The 25,370-nt window shown below is 37.0% G+C and overlaps 1 protein-coding gene across 1 annotated transcript in view; it reads right to left on the bottom strand.

The window, feature by feature from the left end:
* man1a2 (mannosidase, alpha, class 1A, member 2) overlaps nt 1-24,139 on the bottom strand; it is a 120,541-nt gene extending 96,402 nt beyond the window's left edge. The window contains exons 1-2 of the mRNA XM_079822386.1: nt 23,280-24,139; nt 18,846-19,315 (exon numbers count right to left, since the gene is read on the bottom strand). Coding sequence (XP_079678512.1) covers nt 18,846-19,156 — 311 coding nt within the window. The 5' untranslated portion in view covers nt 19,157-19,315; nt 23,280-24,139. The remainder of the gene's footprint in view (nt 1-18,845; nt 19,316-23,279) is intronic.
* Between the last annotated feature and the right edge of the window lie 1,231 nt (nt 24,140-25,370).

Below are 25,370 nucleotides of genomic sequence, written 5' to 3'. Positions count from 1 at the left end.
TAAGAGGGCAAGTGACAAATATCAGTATCGGCCAATAATTGTTTGTTAAAGGTCCTGTTCTTCGTGATCCCATTTTTCAAACTTTAGTTAGTGTGTAATGTTGCTGTTAGAGCATAAATAATACCTGTAAAATTATAAAGCTCAAAGTTCAATGCCAAGCGAGATATTTTATTTAACAGAAGTTCCCTTTCAAAGCCTACAGCGAATGGCCGGTTTGGACTACATCCTGGTATTTCCTGCTTTAATTATGTCAGTAGAACAGTTTGTTGACTAACCTCCGCCCACAAGAATACGCGGAAAAGGGGGCGTGGTCTGGTTGCTCCCTCATGGAGAAGAGGAAGTGTTGCGTTCGGTTTGGTTCGGTTGCGTTTGTCGCCTTGTCGTCCAGACGCTGTTATTTTCATCCCGGAGTCAAATCACCTTTGTTTGGCCTTCAGGGGCTGTAGTTTGAGCGCGTTCATCTCCCCATTATGGTAAGAGGCGTGACCTTCCCGGGCAACGTGAGCTAAGCTGCTGTCGAATCACAACACGGGAACCGCTGGCACAATCAGAACTCGTTACGTGTTTCTGAAGGAGGGACTTCATAGAACGAGGAAATTCTCAGGCCGTTTTGAGGACAGTGAAAACAGCGGTATACAGATAAGTAAATTGTGTGAAAAATACTGTGTTTTTTTACACATGAAACATGAACACATGTTATATTGCACACTGTAAACACAATCAAAGCTTAAAAAAAAACACGAAAAACGGGACCTTTAAAATCGGTATTGGCCCCAAAAAAAATCCTATCAGTGCATCCCAACAATATCAACACAATAAGTACATTGTACTTATTTTTTAATGTAAGTACATAGTAGTTAAGGCCACCTAATATAAAAAGGGACAGACTATTTTGCTGTATAAATATCTGAACATGCAATATAATATCAACAATTTAATATGGAAACAATTTGAACAAAAACACAGAAAAAAAATAATGTTTTTGTCAAAGACTTCAGCAGGATCAGATTCAAAATGATGATCAAAACAATGATGGAGTAAATCGGGTTCATTAACAGTAAATAGAGTTCATCAACACCCCTAATGCTTGCACAGTCCTATAGGACATTGCATTCAGTAACATAAGGCGGTTTTGATTTATATGTGGTTTAATGTTGGTGATAAGAGTTATTTTACATTATGCATATGATATATCGCTTGTTTCTGCAACTTCTCATGTGCTTTGATCAGGAGATTCAGTACTCTTTCAGAAGATGTGCCATAGCGCCCCCTAGTGCATTACAGTAAAAACATAGAAACAGAAAATTCTGTGTTTGGCGAAGCATTTTCTCACAAATAATGGAAAATTACGTGTTTGGTGGGGAAAGAGTCAACAGCTGTTAAAAAATTTACAAATTTCAGATGTAGTGACAACGCACCAATGGTCTGGTAGGGCAAGTAATAGTCTTCTCACTTTACTACACTAAATATATGTTTGTAGTTAATTCTTTTCCTCTTGATCCTAACATTGTATTCCATTATCGCTGAACTTGAGAGAATAATTTTAACCACCGATTTAACTCTGAAAGCAATCTTTTTGCTTGTTCACAACAACCGCCCCCATTATTAGCATTTTATTATCACATCTAACTGCAATGTAACTAAATTATGTTTTTTACAATAATAACGTCATTATAACTTTTTTGAGGAGCGCACTATCATCTGGACAGGTTTCTGTCGATTTCCCTGCTCTAATAGAAACAAGCCTCTAATAAAGTGCCTGAGCTCAGACACCTCAAATTAATCTGCCTCTTACTAAAGCTTTGGCAGGAGCAGGTACATTTTTCACTCAGATCGAATCTCCAACATGCCATCAAACGTAGCTCATCCAATTTAAACAATATCAGGACTAAAATTGAAAAATAAACTGTCAGGTTTCGGAGAAACGGTCTGGTTTAGCTCAAGCCGAGCACTTTCTGGCTTTCAGAGAAGCCTTAAGCTACATGTCAGGTTGGCAGGTGTGAGCACTAACTCAATTATCGCGAGTCACAGGGCATCTGTTACATCAGCCCACCACAGTGACACGCTTACTCAGAGAACATGAGCCACGTCCACTAACTTTCCAACAACTCTGCAAGCCAACCGCATGGAGAAGTTCCCGCTTTTCTACATTGATCAAGAGGAGATTCCTTGAGATTCCTCAGAATCGTCTTCCTGGAGAAAATACCTACAGACCATCAAAGTTTAGTTTGGCTTTGCCTGAGGAGGTTAAGTAACCTTGTCTTTTGAAGACTATTTGTGATTTAAATCCCTTCTGAATCCAGTATGTCTGTGTTTTTCTTCCACAAACCTCTGTAAATATTAGAGTTGTTTGTCTAACTCAAGCCATCCTTGGAGAAATCTAATCCCACCCAGATAGGAATAACTGTATATTGTGGATATTTTCAGAATGCTTCCCATTTCTTGACCTTTGTTGGATACCGTAGCTAAAGCTAATTTCACAGTGTGCATAAATCTGCCTTATGCCCCTTCATTATAGATTTAGACCCTTTTGCCAGCTTTCTGGGTAAAATTACAGTTGGTGGTTCATGCACTGCCTGCTGGCATGCCATCTGATGTAAAAAAATAAATTTAAAAAAAAGAAAGAAAGAAAGAAAAAAAAAGGTGCCTGCAGCGACAGGAAAGGTATTTATTTATAAACACGAATTAATATATTGTTACAAATCAGGATTTTAGAATGATTTCTGATGGATCATGTGACTGGTCCGACGGGTAATGATGCTGAAAATTTCAGCCGTGTCATCACAGGAATAAATTACGGTTTAAAATAGAAAACAGTTCTTTTAAATTGTAATAATATTTTACAATATCATTTTTCCTAAATTTTTTATCAAGTCAATGCAGCCTTGGTGAGCAAAAGAGTTTCCATCAAAAACATGAAAAAAATATTTTTCAAACTTAATCATACATGTTTTTCAATGGGTTTCATCAAGCGAACATCTTCAGGACATGACCTTCCACAACACCCACATCCAAAAAAAGATATACCCCGCAGTAGGCCTGGGCGATATTGTATAGTAATAAAATCATTTAGTTCAGATAGAGAACAGACACTGCGATTAAAAACTGAACGTGTCTGCTCAATACAGTGTGAACCAAATGAGAGTCGCAGCTCAAACACAACAGGAGTCAGATTTAATTTATCACGAAAGTGAAGACCTGACAGACAAGATGATTGCGGAAGATTTAGTTTCAAAGCAAAATGTAAAAGCGCCCATTTAAGTGAGTTTGTCATTGTACTATTTTGTTTTGTTTTTCATTAAGAATAATAGGCTAATGAACCCACAATTTAAGCAACCCGCCCCCGAATAGGCACCAATTCTAAACCAAAAGTAAAATACGCATGGCCGCACGGTCATTCATGGTGCGTGTCCACTGATGCGTTTCAGTTTATGCCTATGGAAGCTTAACTTCCATAGGAATTCATTGAAAACACTCGCTTTGCTCCGCTCTGCTCTGTTATGAATGCCCGAGAGGCCATGCGCATTTTACTTTCGGATTTTTAGAATTAGCGATTTAAAAGCCCCGCTGGTGATACCGGTATTACCGGTGTTATCACATGTTGATTATACTGTGGGAAAATTCTCTCACCGTCATATCCCTAATTGTATGTGTTATTTTTTCGTCGGATACCATCCATATAGAAACTAAATGAAAGCGTGCCAAAGACTGGTGTGCAAAAGGTAGCTCAGGTAGGTCAAAAACACATGAGGAGAAGTAGATTAATACAACATCAGCAAACACAGACAGACATTTGCCTTCGCATTCAGATTAGACCTTTGAGTTTGAAGAAAAACAGTAGGTAATTTTCCCTGACATTTTTACAGAGGTTGTGTGAGAAAAACTTTGACTTGGCAGATTCGGACGGGATTAAAACAAGTGTGTCGCACACGTCCTGAAAAGTGAAGCCAAAGTGTCTATAGTCTATGGATTAAAATCGCAAAGTATGTCTGTGAAACACAAATTTCTCTAACGACTGCCTGGAAAAATAGTCAGTTATTTTTTTTAAATGAAACGGTGAAAAGCTTGAGAAGAGTCTGAAAGCAGCTCTGGAGATCAAGTTCATGTGTCCATGTTCTCATATATTGAGCTGAAACCACTGAGAGTCACATGTGTATGAGTTTGTGTATAAGACTACAGTTCTGCGCTATTCATTCACACAGAGAAACGCAGAAATCACTTAATAGCGATGTGCACAGACTGGCTGTTGTCACGTTTATTTCTGCAGTGTGATAGGCAGTTAGATTAATCCATATCGAGTAAAAAATCCAGAGTTCATCATCGTTATCGACGTACATTTTTCTGCGATCTTGATATATATCCTTTATTGCCCAGCACTTACCCGCCATGATCATACAGAGATCCCATTTTCTCCCTAACCAATAAATGAAATCAGATGTTAATAATTGTGGTTTTCTAAACAGATGTTTTGAGTAAACACTCCTGTACAAACACTAAAAACAGCAAAGATCAATTCAGTGTAAAATAACAGCAACTCTGATACTACTCACACTGCCGGGACTGGTGAAAACCAACAATGAGCATGCCCAGGTAAACAAAGGGAAAGGCTGCTCAAACATGGCACACCGACAGACATAACAAGACATGGGTTGGCGCAAATCAGTCCCCTCAGGTAAGAGGACGATCAGCCAGAGAGCTTGTGTTTGGCGTCAGAGCTCATGGCCAGGATGAGCTCTTTGAGTCATGAGCGAAAGCAGATGGGAAGCTGGTTCAATAAGCATGATTCATCATTCATGTATAACCGTGACTCTGCTTTTTTTGGATTTACCAAGACTGACTTTCAGTTTAGGCTAATACAGATGGAGTATTACATAAAGCTTCAGGAATGATGAAGTAACCAACTTAACGTTAGAAAAGTATAATGACTGTACACAAACAGAACACGTCACAGTAAATGCTGCTCCACATAAACATCCATGAATCCAGTTTAGGTCGCTTATAATAAAGCAATAAGCCCCAAGAAGCCATTGTTTCCAGTGATTTTAGAACAACCAAGGGCCGTCGTTAGGCAGGCACGAGGACTGGAACTATCCGTTTTATGATGTGCATTTGGGAACGCAACATGAGCCAAACATCTTCCCCAAATTTGTAAGGAGAAATGCTTATAAAAGCGGCTGTTGTCAACAAAGAACATTTTTCCACCAAAATAAAAGCTAATATAATTATGGTTTGAAAGTGTTTGAGACACTAGTTGTACTGTAAAATACATAAGTAGTAATATATTTTTCCAAATACTCTTTTACAGTGAAATATTACAATATTAATATTTCTTATTTTGTTTAATATTCTTATTTATATTTTATAAAAATCACAAATATTTTGGCCAAACTGTGCAGCCATACAAAAGTACAGCAAACATGGGGCAAAAAAAAAGCATTTTAGAATCAGAATTTTTATCAGGGGGAAAAAAATGCCCCAAATTGTGCAGCTTTAGCGAGCAACAATGAAAACCTCCTTAATGTCTAGGTTGGATGAAAAGTTCCCAGATTTCATAGAAAAATGCATCTTAATTTGATGAGACTATCCAAACCCATGAATATAGTAATAATGACACAAATAATTAATCAAATGACGTGCATTATGCTGATGTTCAACTTCACATTTACATATAAGGTATCAGTTCCTTTTAACACTGATTTTATTGATAAATAAATGTAATCACAGCAGTGTTTCCCCTACAATGTATTCACAGCGGCGCTGGATTTTCAGCACCACTGCAAAATCTTCACATGATCAGTAATATCACGACATTCACTTACACACTGTAAAGGAGCGAGAGAGATTGACGATGGCCAGAGAACCAGGGCTTAAAAACGGAAAAAAATATAAATCGGTTCATTCCGAGCAGAATCGATATTATAGCGTTTCCGTTTTTGCGTTCCTCAATAAACATTACTGTTCCGAAAACGGTTTGATAAGAAAAAATACCGGTTAATAACATTATTTTAATTTGGCCTATACTTTAAACAAATAAGTATAAATAGACTTATTTTCACTCAATAATAATATAACGCATGGTAATTAAAATTGAATATTTATTTCATAACATTTTTAAAACCAGAAATACATGCATTAATTACAAAGCATAAACAGCGGACCTGTTTTAATGGAGCGTTAGACAATCTAAAGTGGCCTCTTATGCCGAATTCTTTTCAGAAGAGTGATAACATTCTTTGTACATAACTTTTTTTCAACACGACTTGTTTTAAAAATTGCATGAATAAAGAATAAATAAACTGGATAACCATTGCTCTTTTAATGCACCGTCAACTGCTAATTTCAAAGCAAACACTGTGCAACACGTCCTTGCATCACATAATCAAATTCAGTCGGCTAATAAAGCTTGATCATTTAATGCAATATAACATACCATTTAATACGAAGCATCAACCGTCTATATAGAAAACATTGACCTGTCCTGTATGGGCAATCTGAAAGACTATAGGAAAAATGTTTGATAGATGCTATTAGCGTACTTGGATAGGCTTAAACAAAATCCATAAACTAGCCTAAATCAGTCTATTTGAGCTTAAAGTCCGTACTGCTTATTTAAACGCTCGAAAAGAATGTCCTCCAATACCTGCACATTCATCGTAGACCTCAGCGGGGAAAGAAATGTACTTGAAGCATGAAAACACTCTACACTGACTTGCGTTACCGGTAGATTCATAGATGACTGGTGCGTGGGCATTTCACTCACGCTTGATCCATCAACGTCACATAATGTACTACTCAATTCATGATTGGTCACTGCCAAATTAAGATATTAAAAGAGAACGATAAAATAACGTTATAAACCGGTTAATGGTCATTTCAAATTAACGTTTCTGTTCAGAACGATTCAAATTGATTTTGATTTCGTTTCCGTTTTTGTTCCTCTTAAAATTTCGTTCGTTTCCGGTTTTCATTTTCGTTCCTTGAACCGGTTCAGAGCCCTGCAGAGAACTAAACAAAAATGTAGTCTACTTACACTTTCACAATATCACAGGGCTGTGATATTAATCTTATTTTATTTTCTCTTTCAAGGATTATAAAAAGAAGATATGAGGTAAAACTATTATGCTCGCGCATCGTCTAGCACAACTTCCGTCCCTTCATAGCGTGCGCTGTCATTTCTCCCCAAACATGCCTTTAACGTCAGATTCAGCACAATCTGTGATTGTTGACAAGTGCACTCTCCACTTTGGCTAAATTGCAGAACGGTTGATTAAATGAAAAGCACAATAATCCGCACAATAGACGCTGTTTCCAAGTTCAAGGCGGGGTGTGTGTGTGTGTACGCACGCTGCGAAATGGACCGACTTGCACATATGCTTCGTGTGCGCGACTAAACCATCAAATACACAACAAAATAGCCTATATCTCAAAATGACAGGCTTGGAGAGTATTCACTTAAACACAGTTTAGCTTAAATGGGCGTAAATAGTTTGGGGAAATTAATGGGAGAATGATATTAGATCTGCGTCTTAAAGGGGCAGCATCTAATAAACCTGGTGACGATTGAGCCATTAATGTGAATCAAACAACAAAAGGCAAAGATAAAATTACTTGCAGCTCTTGTATGATATGTGATGTTTTTTTCCACTGTATTTTTTATTAAATAAATGCAGGCTTGATAAGCCTGAGACTTTTTGCAAAAACATAAAATAGTATCCAAACATTTTTATTTATTTTTTATTTTTACATATTGCCCCTTTCTTACATTTGAGCCCTTGCCCCTTAGGAACTTTTTGCATGTCCCTGCAGGTTATTGAAGTAAAATAGGCTATAAGCTAGACACCTTTTAAACTAATGAAAAGCTAGTTTAATTTGTATAATTTGTATTTGAATGTTCAAAATGTCTATTTCTATCCACAAAACTTGCCAGAAGTCATGGTTTAAGCTTTTTTTTTTTTTAAATGTATTCCGGAGGTGCATGCCCCCGGACCCCCCCGACGCGCGGCTTGGTAACAACCTCCGGCACGTAACAGCACCGGAAACGCTGCACAGAGATGACAAAAATGAAAAATAATTTCTTTACATCAGCTATCGGACATTAAAATAATTTAATGTAATGGTAATATAATTTTTCTTCTTTTTTTTTTTATAAAAAAAAAAATAGCTCCCAATTCCATTACACATGCATATTTAATTAGGTGAAGGGCTAATGTTAATTATTTCAATTTGAAATCCTAGACAATACCTCATGACTGCAGGGTCAAACAGCTGTTGTATGTGTCTGTGTGAATGTCAAGCTAAATGGAAGGGTCATGCTGATAACAGCACAGAGAACGTGAACATGCCTGTATGCAAGCTTGAATGCCCATTTATTACCATCACGCTTGTCTGATGGGGCAAATGGAGCATGGAATATGACTGTGCCATCTGAGAACTTACTAAACATGATAAATAAATGCAACTAACTCTATAATGCATCTAAGATGCAGACACCAAGCTAAATTAGGGCCCTATGATTTCCGCGATCACCGAATCGCGGACGGAATCGCGGAATTGGCATATTAACGCGGAATCTATTGTTAACGCGGAATTTCCCGGAATTTGACATATTTGGAATGAAATGCAGTTTTGTGTGGGAGAAGAACGTATGTCTGGGGAAATGCAGACCGGGGGAAGCAAATTTGGGCAACACAACTCCTCCCGTCATTTCAGCTCCTCCTTCAAAACACTGAAAGTATGGCGAAGCGGCTCCACGGCTCTGCTTTCGTCGGCGAAAAAGTTAAGAAACTCAACGATAAGCCCTCAGTACCGAGCCGAGCAGTTCCCTCAGGGAGTGCTTGCTGTATTGTGCCTTGTTTTTAATGCACTTTAATGTACTGTATGGGAAATAATGCCTTAAATGAACTTGAGAGGAAATGAGATGCGCGGGTCAGCGCGTCTTATGTTGCCTTCACGTGCTCTCGGAATTATCGTAATATACAAGTTTCCTAGGTAAACATTGCACATGAACGCCCTCACATTTTGAAACTTGAATGCAATGCGCTCGTAATCACGACTTCAGAAGTCGGAATCATCAAATTTCCGATAGCACGTGAAGGCAGCATTATCCACATCATGTTTGGCTGAGGTAGCTCTTAAAGTGACAGTAGCACTGATAATGTCTGTCATTAATGTTCAAAGAACAACGGGAACAGAAGATTGTAGCTTTAATGATGATTAATCTATATTTCACTTATTATTTATGCAGTTAAGAAAGGTGTTGATAACTTTATTCAATTTCTGTGTAGACTATGTCTGAGAGGGAAGGCCACAGGCAAATATAACATTTATTATAATAGATTTATGTAAAGATTGTTTTAAGTTCAATTAAATTAAAAGTTAAAAGTTTTTTTAAAGCCTAATAAATGTTGAAATTGGTAGCTTTCGGTTATACTGTAATGTAACGTCATCAATGTTTCATATAGACATTAATATCAGTGATACTGGCCTTCATTCATAAAAAGATGCCATTACAACACACATTTAAAATATGCTGTCTTTAAATTGTTTCTAAATTAATTTGGAGAGTAACTGAAATTATTACAATATCAAAATATAAAAAACTCCAATGTTTTTAATTGCAATTAATCATGATTAATTACAGAAAAAAATGTGATTAATTCTTTTTTTTTTATTATTATTAATTCACAGCACTAATATCTAGTTGTGACTCGAAGTGCTTAGAGTGCAGTGTTATGTTGCAGTATTTGTCCTGAAAAGTAAATGTGATGTTTGTTACCTCAATAAATTTAAGGTCATTCCTATTTTATGTTTTATGTTCTATTATATTAACATTAAAAACACTCTTTTTACGACTAAAATAACAGTTAAGGGTAAAAAAAACTGAATTCCCAAAAATTAAAACGGAAAAAACGGAATTTGGGAAAAAATAAAATGGAATTTGGGAAAAAATAAAACGGATTTCATAGGGCCCTACTAAATATATACTGTCATTATGGGATATGCCATATTTACAAAGCATCACATTAAAAAGCACAACCATGACAGTTGAAGACGAATCACATGGATACCATGAACACTGAAAAAATTGGTTGATCATGTGGTCACATCCCGCAGCAGACAGAATCCTTTTACCGGTGTATCTAGTGAGTCTAGCTATTTGACTACAATTTGAGGAATAGGCAAATGCTCAGACTAGACGGATCAAATCAGCAGAAAAAGTAAAAAATAAAAACAATTATTATATTTTTAACAATAACATTAATACAATTATTAACAATAAACAACAAATAATAGTAATAATACAAATCTACTACATTCTGTATTCTTTGTGCAATAAGCATCAGAATGGCTCCTAAAATAATGCTATCCGCTGCATTCTCTCTGGCCCGGTTTACACCTGGTGTTTAAGGGTTTGTTACTACGGCTGTCACTTTTGTGGAAAAAAAAATTCACAAAAAAACGATTTGAGACGTAAGTGTTCATTGAATCGATTGTAAAATAGATTTTCCATGTCTAATATTTAGGCCAATCCATGGACAACTAACAGGCATTAGGACGAACGTAAAGAGGGCGCTTGAGACGGTCAGTAATATATCTGATGATTTATTGCCGTAAAGTTGTGCACAATGACAAACAGGAGTGCAAAATTCTCGAAAAACAATAATCAGAGTGGACTGCCATAACATCAATGAAAAACATTACTGCAGGCTTCAACATGGCTGTGTTTACGATTAGAAATGTCAAAACAAATTTCACCGACGTAGGCGATTGTAGCCCATGAAAAGAGGTTGAAAATAAAACGTAAAATTCACTGAAGGACTAGCCTACTAGGGGTGTAACGGAACACAAAACTGACGGTTCGGTACGTACCTCGGTTTTGAAGTCACGGTTCGGCACAGGTACGATACAGCAGTTTTATTAAATTGCTTATTTATTTTATTTTATTCAGAGCCAAAACTATTAGCCTAAATTCAGTTGCTATTTATTTTTAGGTATAATAATGAACACTCAAATAACATAGTATGCAAACTTCACATAAGGTTGTTTTTGCAATAACTTGTGCAATCGTTTTTTCTCAAATTTGTTGTTGAAATATAATCATTTATACACAGTGTCTGTCATTTTCATAACAGGCTTATTTAAATATACATGGAATAATCAAGACATCACTAACAGGTTAAGTAGAATATAATGACTATAACGGCTAATATAGTGCATATATTTAGTGAAAGAGTTGATTTCTCAAGTGGATAAAATTCTGTGGACACTGAATGACTGCCTGAGGTAAATGTGATGCTACAAGACATTGTTTAGTTATATTGACGTCTTTCCGCCGTTGAAACACTGATTGAGCGATTACACCACATGATTTTAGTCAAATTTCAATAATCAAAAACATGTCTTATCAATTAAATGTAACAATTATTGTGTAATTAATGATTAATTAATGATTATGGATTAGATTAACAATTTATTTTTTTATCATTAATAATTTAGTGTTTGTCTGTTTGAAATGTATCTGGATGCTGTGTTTTATGATTTAATACAAATAGATTATATACTGTAGTAATCAAATGAATGAATAAAACTATCAATTTAATTAATGTTTTTAAAATAACCAAATTAAAATTAAGTTAGAAACGGGACACACTTTTATCTGCACAAAAGGAATGTATTCCCGAATATAGGCGAACATGTTTAATGCATTTCCTCTTTTTGCAGACACTGTGTCCATATTTTTTGCAACTTGGATATTAGAAATAACAGCCTCTGTCTCTGACATCTGTCTCTGTTCTCCACTGTACGTGTGTGGGTGGAGAAAATTGAGAGTCTAAGCTGTCAACTGGAAAGTTGCGCATCCACAGTTGAGATTCTCAGTCTGGTTTAAAAAAAAATTCCAACACCGTGGATAAGCAAATGTTCACGATATGACAATCGTACATGATGTACCGTCATACCACTATACCACTACAACCCTACTGGTATTAAGATGCATTTTGGGCCCTGTTTAAGTAACTTACATGACTTAAAGGATCTGCTGCTAAAATCTTGGTGCCAGATACCACAGCACACTTTCAGGGGTCTAGTGGAGTCCAAGATGGGTCAGGGCTGTTTTGGCAGCAAAAGGGGGACCAACACAATAATGTTATGCCTGCTCGGTGTATATGATACTATTTTAGTAATGTTAGTTATCTTTTAAATTCATGCTTATTGGAAAATGTTCATATTAAAATATTTAGCAAAATCTATCTTTTAGTCACTATCAATCTTTACATCAGTGCAAACAAACCAGCATATAAAAATTAAGATAATTTATCAACATGCAAGGTCATTATTATCAATATAAAAAAATGTGACAAGTAGGAAGTCTAGAGCCCTGTTTAGCATCGCCAACTTGTGAACCGATCAACCAAAATGCATCTTAATACCAGGTGTAAACCATAGACTGTAAAAAAAAAATGGACGTAGTGTCCGTGACGTCACCCGTCCCGTAGGTTTCTGAAGAGAGTTTTTGAAGCCTCAAAGTCAGCCGTTGCCATCTTAGTAGTGCGTCACTACCGAATAACCGGCTTTCCTGTAGCTCAAACAGTAGAGCATGGCGCTAGCAACGTCAAGGTCATGGGTTCGATTCCCAGGGAAAGCAAGAACTACCAAAATGTAAAATGTGTGCCTTGAATGCAATGTAAGTCGCTTTGGATAAAAGCGTCTGCCAAATGCAGAAATGTAAATGTAAATAAATGAAAATGGGCAAAAAGGCGGGACATGGCTGGAGCTAAGGCAGTGCTTCTCAAATAGTGGGGCGCGACCCCCAGGGGGGGCTCGAAGCGACACCGGGGGGGCGCGCGAGTCCCCGGGGAAAATACTTTTTCAGGAAGTGTTTTTTTTGCCCCGAACAAGAGCACACATCAAAGAGCAGGAGATATGAAGTGTAGATAACAAACACCATGGAAAAATATTTAACAGGGATGAAAAGAAAGTCGGAGAGAGACGGAGATAATGAGGGAAACACGTTAAGCCTCCCGAAAGCTAAGACGAGGAAATATGACGAAGCGTATGTTGCGCTTGGCTTCACTGCGACTACGGTGGGAGACGAAGAAAGACCGGTATGTTTACTGTGTCTAAAAATGTTGGCAGCGGACAGTATGAAGCCAAATAAATTAAGGCGTCACTTACAGACATTACACCCCAATCACGCTGATAAGCCGCTTGAGTTTTTTCATCGAAAACGTGCCGAATATTGCGACAATCGTCCCGCTTTGTGAATGCAACTTCAGTAAACCAGCGAGCACTGGGGGGGGCGCGAAATGTTTTCTTCTTCCTAGGGGGGGCGTGACAAAAAATAATTGAGAAGCACTGAGCTAAGGTGACGTGATGACTAACAGACAGCAGACAAACGGCAATCCACCCGTCACTCAAAGTGGCCACGCCCTCAATTATGCAGAACTTTTAGACTTTATATAATGTAAACGAATGAGTTATAAAAATAAATTTAAAAAAATCACCCCCCCCCCCCTCACAGTCATGAAGGGCAAAATTAGCCGTATAGACCAAAAACACAATTTGTACCAGGCTGTAAACATGTTTTTTTTTCTGCTGTAAAGTTGGGCATTTTAACATGGGATTCTGCTCCCTTTTGGAGCCTGTCTCTAGCGGCCAGTTGATGAATTGCAGTTTAAGTCACTTCCGTATTGGCTTCAAGAGAAACTGGGGGAGGTTGCCGCTTGGTGTAAACAGGGCATCTGTCTCTCACTCGCAAATACACTTCAACTCTACCTTTGAGACAACAGTGGCATAATTTTTTTTATATACACAATTAACATTTCATCAGCTCAGCAGGTTTATTTCCTAGTGTGCATATTAAGAGGCTCTGTTCAATCCAGCCGGTAAAATTTCAAGATGGTCCTCCTCAGTCACACTAATGCCTCGCTGAGACAGAGTCAGCATTCGCCACGTAAAATGTGCCACACATTTCCATAAATGAAAGCTTGAGTGACCACAAAAAAAAACTAAAAAACAATCTGCATTTAATTCAAATGTTTCTATCACTGCAAAACAAAGGATCGTATTGCAAAAAGTGTGGGGAAACAGCTATGATATTAAATCTCTGGCTGCACAGAAAATAAGCTTTAACATTACGATAACTCATCTTATGTTGTTCAGGGAAAAAGTCATGCGACTATCGAACCACATCATAGTGCAACTTCATTACCAAAGATGCCATCTTTTGCTTTTTTTGGAAGTTGCATGCCAACCTCAGTTTGTTTGATTTGTGTAGTGTTTTTTTATTTAGACAAGAATTTAAACCCAGCAAGCAGCGCATCAGTAAGCCATGGCTTGGTTCTTAAGAGTACAAGCAGCGGCTCAATGGTGAAAACAGAAACAACACATAGTGGCCCCTGCAACAACAAAGAAGCAGAAAGCGCTTTCTTTCACCGAAGTTCACTTAAACTCTCAATGAATTGTGGTCCACAGCTGAAGAAGGAAACAGAGAGCCACACAGAGAGCTGTGTGGCTACAACCATCTCAGGCAGAAAAGAAAAGCCTTTTATATTTTTGGAAGTATTGCTAGAGGAAAAAAGAAGATAAAAACATCAATCACAGAATGTGATTTTTATAGAAATCAGTGAAGCGAGTGTCTGTTTTTGTGTAGGAGTACTAGGGTTCTTTGCCTTGCGGTTAACATACATTTTTCCCAAAATTATCTTAGAAAGTTTTGAATTTTAAACCTAATAAAAAACATTCCCAAAGATTTCAGACTCTAAATCACTGTTTGCTTCTATGGATTGGGGTATGAAAAAGCTTTCAGAGGTCACAGGGTCTTCAACAACAGACAATCTGTGAATAGTCTGTTCGCACATCTCGCACCTACATGTTTGCTTGGCCTGAATAGTATATTTAAAGCTTTTTCCTTCTGCCATGAAATAGGCATGAAACACCTAGTAGTATGCAGTTTTCCAATTACAATGCACACCATGGTAAGATTAATAATATTTAGGGATGCAACTAACAATTATTTTGATAATCGATTAGTTGGACGATTATTTCTTCAATTAATCGGACTTAAAAAAAATATATTTTATTGACAAAACGCACTATTCCACATCCTGCTATGAATTGAATTCTATGAAAACATATAGAGAGAATATATCTGTATCAATGCTATATGCAAAAAAGCTATGTGCAAAAGGACAGTTGAAATCCCTATTAAAAATTAAGATAATAAAAAAAAAAAAAAACTCATAAGAGGGGGTCTCATTCATGAAATTTTCGTAAATATACGAGCAAATTCAGAGTAACCTTTATAAAAAGTCTCCTCCAGATTCACAAACACTTTGTATACCGTGGATTCAGTAGTTAAACGTGTGTATATTAATGACACTCATTCATAATTAGCATAATCCCCACCCATGAGTTAGAGATAGTTAGGTTGCTATGATACAGAATATCCATGGCAGTAACGTGTTACTAGTATCTTATTTTGAAGAATATTACTGAATATAAAAATGCAATAACCAGCAAAATTAACTCCTCCATTGTTGTTCAGTCATTGTTACAAGTAGGATGATTGGTCAGTGTAGTATTTGTCCCACCCCTCCTCCACTGTGATTGGACGGCTGGGTAAAAAGTGACAGTGACGAGCGCTGCTTATTACTCAAAGTTGAACAGTTAAAAAAAAAATTTTTTTATTTTTTTAAAAGACAGGGCAAATCATATTATGAAATATTATGGTACAAAGTGCATCAAAATGCAATGTCATAAGTTTGCCTAAATTAGAACACAATATTCAAATGTTTTACACACCATTTACACATGGTAGGGAGCAGGTGTACATTTCTTTTCAACATTTTCAAAATACAAACATTTTCATGAATTCGAAAATTTACCTCAGATCGCCTTTACGAACGATTTACACAAATTCGTTATGCTCGTGTTTCATGAATGAGGCCCATTCACTCTGAACAAAGAAACCTGTTACTGTCATTTCTTTATCCTGTAAATGGAAGAAACATCTTACATTTGTATTCAACTACACACTATTATCCCTTTGCAGTTACCACTCTCAGAAAATACTTGAATTACATGTTGACTTTTAAACATAAATTTAACGTCAAACAACATATTTCAGCAAAATGAATATTTTTGCGCTGAATATTAATTGTCTCCCTCTCTAATGCGTCCTGTCTAGACTGTCAGTACGAGCCTTCATGCAAAATGGAAATACTTGCGTGAATTTGTAACACTTACAGATAAGGATATAACTAAAGGATATAAATTATAGTCTTGCGCTGAGGAAACATATCACACATTAAACAGCACACGCATCTGTCAAAGCACCGTGTTAAACATTACGCTAATGCATTAGCTTGAAGATTAAAATAAAGAATTCTCGTGTTTTGGGGAGCTTGGATCACGCACCTTTCAAGCAGCAGCCCAGTCGGCAGACACGAGTAATCAATTCATTATCGATTTGTTGTTACAGCCCTTATAAAATATTAAAGGGGTGGTTGATTATGATTTCACTTTTTAAACTTTAGTTAGTGTGTAATGTTGCTGTTTGAGCACAAACAATATCTGCAAAGTTACGAAGCTCAAACTTCAAAGCAAAGGGAGATATTTTCTTTTACAGAAATCGCTTTTTAAGGACTACAACAAACGGCTGGTAGGGACTACACAAGCTTCCTCCCGGGTTAGTGACTAACCCTGAAATTTACATAAATCTTGCCCCCCAGGAACACACAACAAAGGGGGCGAGATTATCATGACAGAATGCTAATCAATGACTTGAAGACTCCACATCAGCTACATCAATTCCTCAACTAACCATTCAGGAACATCTTGTTGCATTCTAAAGGTTGTCACTTCTTATCAGGCTGAACAGTTTCATTGCCTGTCTGCAAGAGGTTATCAGAGCTGCTAACTGCTAAGCTCCACCCCATGAGCAGTAGGTTCAAAATCGATTCTCAAAGGCCACGAATCGATTTATTTCCACAAACATTGAACATAAGATTAACGTAAATCTAATTACTAGTCTTCTCCACTAAATGTCAGCCTCTTATTTGCCTTGCGCGATGTTACAAAGGAACGAGAGGCGCGCCTGTCATTCATTCATTCATTCATTCAGTCAGTGTTTAAATGGCGGCTTCCTGTGCGTTGTCGACGTTTGTAATCCTGAGGCGAAATGCTGTAGTAATACTACAAATCTGCAGAACCATTTGATGAGACATCACCCAGATGTTGCAACACCCCCACAGCCGAGCACACAACCACTAAAAACAGATCACATACATGCGAATGCTTGCCTTGCATTATGATCATTGTATTAAACTTTAGCGTTCACTTAAGCACGTACGTTGGCCATAATAAACATATTCAAATTAGGGGTGGGAGAAAAGGTTGATGCATCGATGCATCGCGATTCGTTATCCAACGATTCAGAATCGATTCTAAAAAATTCAGAATGGATTCTGTGTTCAATTCAAACGGCCACTTCACAACTGTGAGCGCGCGGCCAAACAGAAAAACCTGTTGATAGGCGAACGTTCGTATGCTGGTGAATTGGCTTCGTTTAAGATAAAATGGACAAACTACGACCTGCTCAGGGGCGTCGCACCCGTGGGGACACTTTTCCCGATGAGAGGGTTCAACACCTGCACGTTTTATGCAGTTTTTCCACAGTTTTGCACAAACGCCTTACAGCAGTCGCTGTAAATATGGCAATACTGTCAAACAGATATTCTAACTAAAAACAAAACACATATTAGCTCCAATTTTGGTTCAAATCTAAAGTTCATGTATTTGCACAGCAGGATAATTAGTCCCCAAAAATGTATGTTAAGAATCGTTTTGGGAATCGGATCGTTATTCCCAGAATCGGAATCGGATCGAATCGTTAAGTGCCTTAAGATTCCCACCCCTAATTCAAATCAACTGAGCCAATAGACAGCGCAGGACCAATCATTCAAACCTAATGCCTTATATTATAAACAGATTTCCTCAAATAAAAGTTAGTCCACATAAGTCAGCACGTTATGGAATTGTTGTTCGTTACCACGGCAACTACTTGTGTCCAGGTATGAACACGCTTCTCGTGTATGAAAAGTAACTGCACACACGGGCGGCCAAATCACAAGAAAAGCTTGTCGTGTACTGAAAACTGCTGAAAACCATCCAATATCCTTTTTATATTTTTGAATAAATATATAAAAATATCCATAAAAACTAAATTGTATAAAATACTTCTCGGATACATTTTTACATGCGTTTTAAATATAGAGATGGGTTCTGTTTTAATGTACCCAAGTGTACCTAAAATAAAAAGAGTTTAATATACAGGTTTGTGGCTCTTCATTTCTTTTTGTAAACTTATGTTCACTGTAGTTTATGTACATATAGTATTTGTATTAAATCTATATTCATTGAGTTGAATAAAGAATCAAATCTATTTGAGAGCTTGCGAATCTGAATCGATACCCAGCCCTCATGAGCAGCAGCTCATTTGCATTTAAATGGACACACAAAAACTGCTTCTTTTTTTTGCCCACAAAAGTGACAATTTTAACATGCTATAAAAAATTATCAGTGGGGTATTTTGAGCTAATATTTCACATACACACTCTGGGGACATCAGAGACTTATTTTACAGCTTTTAAAAAGGGGCAAACAACAGAGACCAGAAACCTCAAAAAAAACTTTTTTCATAATCTTTCACTGACTTTTTTTTGCTGCCGCATAGATTTGCATAGATATGGTTCAGTTTGTTTTCTGAATAAAGCGTCACAGTGAAGAGGTTATACCACCTTTAAAAACAAACACAAAAACACATGGTGAGGTTGAGGAGATCTCACCTGTGCCGATGCTCGTCGTGAGCTCCCACACCATGTATGACCTGTCTGCTGCTGTGCCTCGCCTCCTTCTCTGACTCGATGTGCGGTATCAACACGTCCTCCAAGCCAAAGTCAAAGCGCTTGTGTTTGGAATTGTCCGGGAGGAAGAAAAACGCTCCAAAGCACAAGGTGATGAAGGCACTGAGGATGAGGAGGAGGATGAACTTCTCGGAGAGCCGTAAGGTGGCTCGGTGATGGGGGAATGAGGAGGCACCTGGCGAGAGGGTAGGTATCCTACGTCCCGAGAGTGGCAATAGAGCCGGCGTGGTCATATTTTGATGATGAACTGGAATATGGTGGGATAAGTGTCAAGGTTGTTTTTGTGTAAGCCACACTATTATCTCATTGCGGTAAAGGGGAGCTTTGCTGTCGAATGTCTTCTTATCATAGAAAAGGAGTTGTCCTGTAGATCACAAATGATTCCACTTGCTCTGAAATCAAAGAAAGACATTTTCAGATACCGACTGTCATACGGCATTCAACAGAAGCTTGCCATAAAAAATTAACTTCAGTTTCCATGGCAATTATGTTAAGCAGCAGAAAGGACGTGGTCTAAATTTTATTAAACAACAGGTAGCTCCAGCCATCTAATTTCATTCCTCGGTTCTAGACTAGTAGTCCCTTTAGTACTGATTACAAGTCATTTGGTCTATTATTTCTGCAATATACACATGCCCTTCAAGTGGAGTCGGAAATATCGTAATTAGGAGTTACGAGCATATGAATGACAGAGCAGAGTTGTATTTACAAGTGGGAAACTCAGAATTCTAGATGATACACAAGTTGTGAACGTTGAAACATGGCAGAGACACTATAGCAAATTGTGTCAAATCACTCAACGTTCATGGTCTGCCTCACATTTAAGTCAGTGATAGTTATTTGGGTTTGTTGTTCACCATTTTTTTTGTCTAGGCTACCGAGTTACGTTTTCACCTTGAATTAGTGACATCATAATAACGTACGGCTGATTTGGAGGTGCAAGTTTCCCATGTGCACTTGAAGATAGCATTAATAGATACTGCAAAAATAGTAAGAGTGGTATGCTAAATCCAAGTGTACTATTTTGACACCGCCTTGCATACTGACTATGTATAACATTTGGTTTGAAACTTACTTCAACACTGTTAAAAAGTATGTTCTTTATAGTACTAGGTAGTATGAATAAAATTCAGATGTAGTATCTCCGCCATGTTGTCATGTGACCTACAAATGTCCGTTGTATCACTTCACTGCCATTTACAATGCCTCTCTCATGGCCTCAAGGGATAGTAAAGTGTTCATCAGATGTGAATCTCACTACAAGTAGTTGGTCATTCGGGTAATAATTTTGTTTGCAGTTTTATGAATTCTGACATACTGCTCATCTCAAATACTGTTTTTCATCTACCATATATTAGGGAAGTAGACTGATTTGAAAGCAGGGAGAGGCTTTCTGTGCCAGGAGGGGAAATCTGTGTCGCTCCGATCCACTCAAATATGCTGATCTAGGCCAGCTTTTAGTCTGTTTTGCTTGGTGACATGCAAAGCCTGGTGTTTTGGCTTATTCTGGTACTATTTTGGTAGTGGAAAATAAATATACCAACTAATCAGTCAAATTTTGTCTGAACATGTTACTTGATATTAATTACTCTATAAATATAACACCCCCAATTGTGCTGTTTTACTGAATAAGAGCAGTGTTTTCCCTACCATTGTTTTGCGCCCTCCTAAAACGACCCCCCGCCCCCCCTGAATGAATGAAAAAAATAGAAATTTGTCATTACGGTCGACAATAAGAATTGCCCGATGGTTCAGTGCCAGCGTGAAAGACACTCCCAGAGCTGCATCTTCACGGAAACTGATAATTTGCGCATTTTTAAGCCTTGGCAATTTAAATATTCAAGCGCTCATAGACGAGAAAGTGTCTCTCTCTCAGTTTGATACTCGCGAAGGGCAACAACACACACACACACGGCCACGCGTCTCACAGCGCGCGAATATCCACACAAAATTATATCAAAATGACTGTCTTGTTTAGTATCATCGTAAACATAGTCGGTTAGGTCTTTTAAATGAACGTAAACATGAAATTTGCCAGTCACCGCCAGCATTTATGGTCATTTTCACAAGTTTTAATGATCCACAGAATATCTAAACATGCACTATATCAAAAGAAAGAACAGACCCACTGTTTTATTCCAGCTTCATATATTATTTTTTTAATCAACAATTGAATGTTGCAAGTTTCATGAAAAAGCAACATTTTGAGCATAAAGCTGAAAAAAATCACGTTTTTGTAAAAGACTCGTTACGTCCGAACGATGAACAAAACACAGATGTTGTAGATCGAGTCCATCAACACCCCAAAGCTTGACAGTCCTATAACTCGTCCTGGGTTGACATTTCATTCAATAACATTAGGCAGTTGTGATTTATATGCTGTTTAATGGTGATGATCGCGTTATTTTACATAATGCATCTGCTTCTGATAGCGCACGTTCCTTCTTCTTCGGCTGTTTTGATCAGGAGATTCTGTTCTCGTGCAGGAAATGCGCTACAGCGCCCCCTACCGTATAACAGTGAACACATGGAAAGCCGGAAAATATCGTCATTGGCTATAAAAATATTGAGATAACAAAAGACAAAAAAAAAAATCACTCACTGCTCTTGACTGAATAACTTTTAATAAGGGTTAATCTGTATTTATATGCAGTGGCATATAATTTTATGCAGACTATGCAGTGATATTTTACATTTGATTACTATTTTTGTACCTGACAATCTAGTTTAGACCTACATGAAAATAACTTTATTTCATTTGTAGGCCTATATGTTTGTTCTGCTGTATTTATTTGTGCATTTGCTCATAATTTGATTATTTGTTCTTATTTTATTACTGATGGTCTTTAACAATATAAAAAAATATATGAGTAGGATATTCGTTTTTAGAGTCATAACCTTATTTATTAAGCTTATATGGCTCAAAAACAATACTAGGCCTATTTTATTTTATTTGTCGTTTTTTTTTTGTGTGGTGGGGTCAGTGAAAATTCTGACAGGGCAAGTAAAAATTTGAACCCCCGAAAAAAATCCTTAGCATTGAGCCCTGAATTATATTCCCCCCCAAAAAAAAACAAAAAAAAACACGGATTTGCGTGTAGTAATGCTGCATTCCAGGCAGGTTTTTGAGCCCGTAAATTACAACTTCAAACCACGACTCACGACTTTGTAGTGTTCCAGGCAAAGTCACGCCAAACTGCCTGAGCGCAAGGAATTGTGTGGTAGATTGATGTAAACAAAGCATGGCGGACCGTATGGGGTGTATGCTCATTTACAATCACTTAAATCGCCAAAGGTGCTTACTCCTTGCTTATTTGAGGGAAACCGAGGAGAAAAACAGCGCAGACGGCAAGAAATGCTGTTATACCTTTTATTTTACGTTATTTGTATATTTGTTTTATAAACACCGCATCCGTAGGGGGCTGCCATTGTTGCTTCGCGGGCTATGTGACGTCAAAACTCGTAACTGGGAGTACATCGATCTAGTACGAGTTCACGGGTGGGAAGTCACGGGTTTGACTGCCGTTCCAGTGCACTTTCACGGGTAGAAGGTTGGAAAAACACGGGTTACAGGTTGCCTGGAACGCGGCATAACTTTAATGGTAAAAATGTAAAAATGCAATGGAGAAGGTGACGAACCTAAACAGGCAAAAATTAGTTTTTTTTTTCTTAAAAGCAACAAAATCCAGAGCAACAACTCAAGCAAAGCCAACCTCTGTTGTGTTGTAAATAGTTGTGTGATGTATAAATAAATGTTGTTTATATTTATTTACCAAATTACTCCAAATAACCCCCCCCCCCCCCCCCCCCCAAAAAAAGCTGTAAACCTAGGGGAAACACTGAAGAGCTATGTTGTGAATGTGATCACCTGCAGTGCTGTAACACTCTAGCTTGTTACATTGCATGATAGTAAGGATTAAAAAAAAAAACACTGATCAAGACTTTTTCTTTCACACACAACCCATTAATTACATACATGGGTCAAAACTCAAAAGGTCTCAAATGTATCATGAGGAGGCAAGCATACAGTATGGTACAGAACTGCTTTGAACAAACTGCCTTTTTTTGCTTCACAATTCATGTCAAACACAGATAAGACTACAAAACCTGCAAGGGCGAGTAGCCATTCAAATGAGATCAAAACAACAATCATCTGAATGAACATGCGCCAAATATATAAAATTCGGCATATAGACAGACACTTTGAGCATGACAATGTGACACCTGTACAAGTGCGTGTGCTTGATTTACAGCGCCATATCAATCGATGCTCAAAACGCCGGTCTTATCTTTAACATCCAGCCAGTATTTTTCTTACAGATATAACGTATGGATTGAACAAATGTGTGCACATACCGTGAGGGTCTTTTTATCATTCTGATCCATGATCCTCGCTTTGATCCAAACGCTTCTCGGTGTCAGGCGGGTTGGGTCGAGTCGTTATCTTCACGATAAACGGCGAGTCCGCCCTCGCCGCCCGTTAGGCTTATTTATATTACGTTAAACTAGCAATACAGCAATAGGTTATCGATAGCGAAGCACGAAAAGGCAGTTTGATAAGAAAAAATAGTATCGCAACCTAGGGAAACATAAAGAAAACTGGCCGACTGAACAGTGAACACAATGTTACAGCACTAAGAGCTTTCGTTCTGCGTGTTAACGATAAAAGTTCCCGTCTCATCGTGCGCTTACAACGGTAAATATCGCGGAGCGCGCGGACGGTGTTTCAGCACAGGCCTGATCCGCTTGATGCCGTGGCAGCGTCTCTGAACCGGAGAGCGATATCAAGAGCCGATACAATAATGAAAGTAAACCACGGGTGTATCGCAACGGGTGTATCCTCTCTACATAATGCCCTATTTTTAATAAAAGATCAAGCCGGCCTGCGCTGGACGTGTGCTGCGCCTTTTTCCTCCAGTAAAGGCATTCAGCTGGCAGCCGTGTAGAGGACTGATCCGGTCCTGCAGCTGCTGCATCACCTTGTCGGTGCCTCGGGATAAATCGGCGCCATAGACCGTAAATCCACAATTAATGCCTGAAAGTTGCCAGGTTCACGTTCATGCCCTGCTTCTATGCACTCAAACATTCGCGATTACCACCATCGCCTCCCTTATGTCTACGTTCCTCCTTTATTTCTGTAGCCGTGTGCGCCGCCAGGCTCCAATATCCAGGATGTTGTTACTGCAACAGCTACTCCTCCTCCTCCTCCTCTCAGTGCCTCAACATCCAGTCAGCTGCCGTTTGGTAAACCCAGGGAGCCTCGCTCAAGTACGAGTCTCTCTAGGCAACGCAGAATGAGTAGTGGTAGATCGCGGCCAGGACAGAAAATAGAGCATTTATTGTAGTCATTTTTCAAAGTTCCTAAAGTGGACTTGTGGTACTCTTTCTTTTCTTTTTTTTTGTCTACCCTTTTTCCTCTACTTCATATTTGTTTTTCTGTGTTTCTGTTTGCTTGTTTATGTTCATGTTCAATTTGTTGTTTATGAAAAATTAAATATGCATGATATGACTACATTTCTGAACAGGAATTTATGCGGAAAAAAACGTTCATATGTTACGATAATTATTAGTTGCATGCATATAATTTTTTTAACAATTATGAATAAATTATTATTCAGAATAAACACCAATATATATATATATATATATATATATATATATATATATATATATATATATATATATATATATATATATATATATATAAATATATATATATATATATATATATATATATATATATATATATATATATATATATATATATATATATATATATATATATATATATATATATATATATATATATATATAAATTAGGGCTGTCAAAAGATTAATCGCGATTAATCACATCCAAAATAAAAGTTTGTGTTTACATAATATATTTGTGTGTAGGCTACTCTGTATAATTATTATGTATATATAAATACAAACACATTCATGTATATATTTATGAAATATTTGCATGTATATACTGTATATACATTTATATAATTTATATTATATATAAATATATATTATATATATATATATATATATATATATATATATATATATATGTATATATATATATATATATATATATGTATATATATATATATATATATGTATATATATATATATATATATATATATATATGTATATATATATATATATATATATATATATATATATATATATATATATATATATATTAAATAAATACATAAATGTAAAAATAATTTCAACTAATTTTTTTATATTAGTTCAATTACAGATAAGTACAAAACAAATATAAGACATTGTGGTACAGTTCAGAGTATAATAACAACAACTAAAATATAGAATGAACATGTATGTAAAAAAATAAATAAATTAGGCCTAATGTAAAAATGATCAAGTTTGTTGTTTTGCGATATTAAAGGGTTAGTTCACCCAAAAATGAAAATTCTGTCATTAATTACTCA

Source organism: Gobio gobio (genome assembly GCF_949357685.1).
Source record: "Gobio gobio genome assembly, chromosome: 7".
NCBI lineage: Eukaryota > Metazoa > Chordata > Actinopteri > Cypriniformes > Gobionidae > Gobio > Gobio gobio.
The sequence above is the reverse complement of the archived record's forward strand: the minus strand, read 5'-3'. Positions and strand labels throughout refer to the sequence as shown.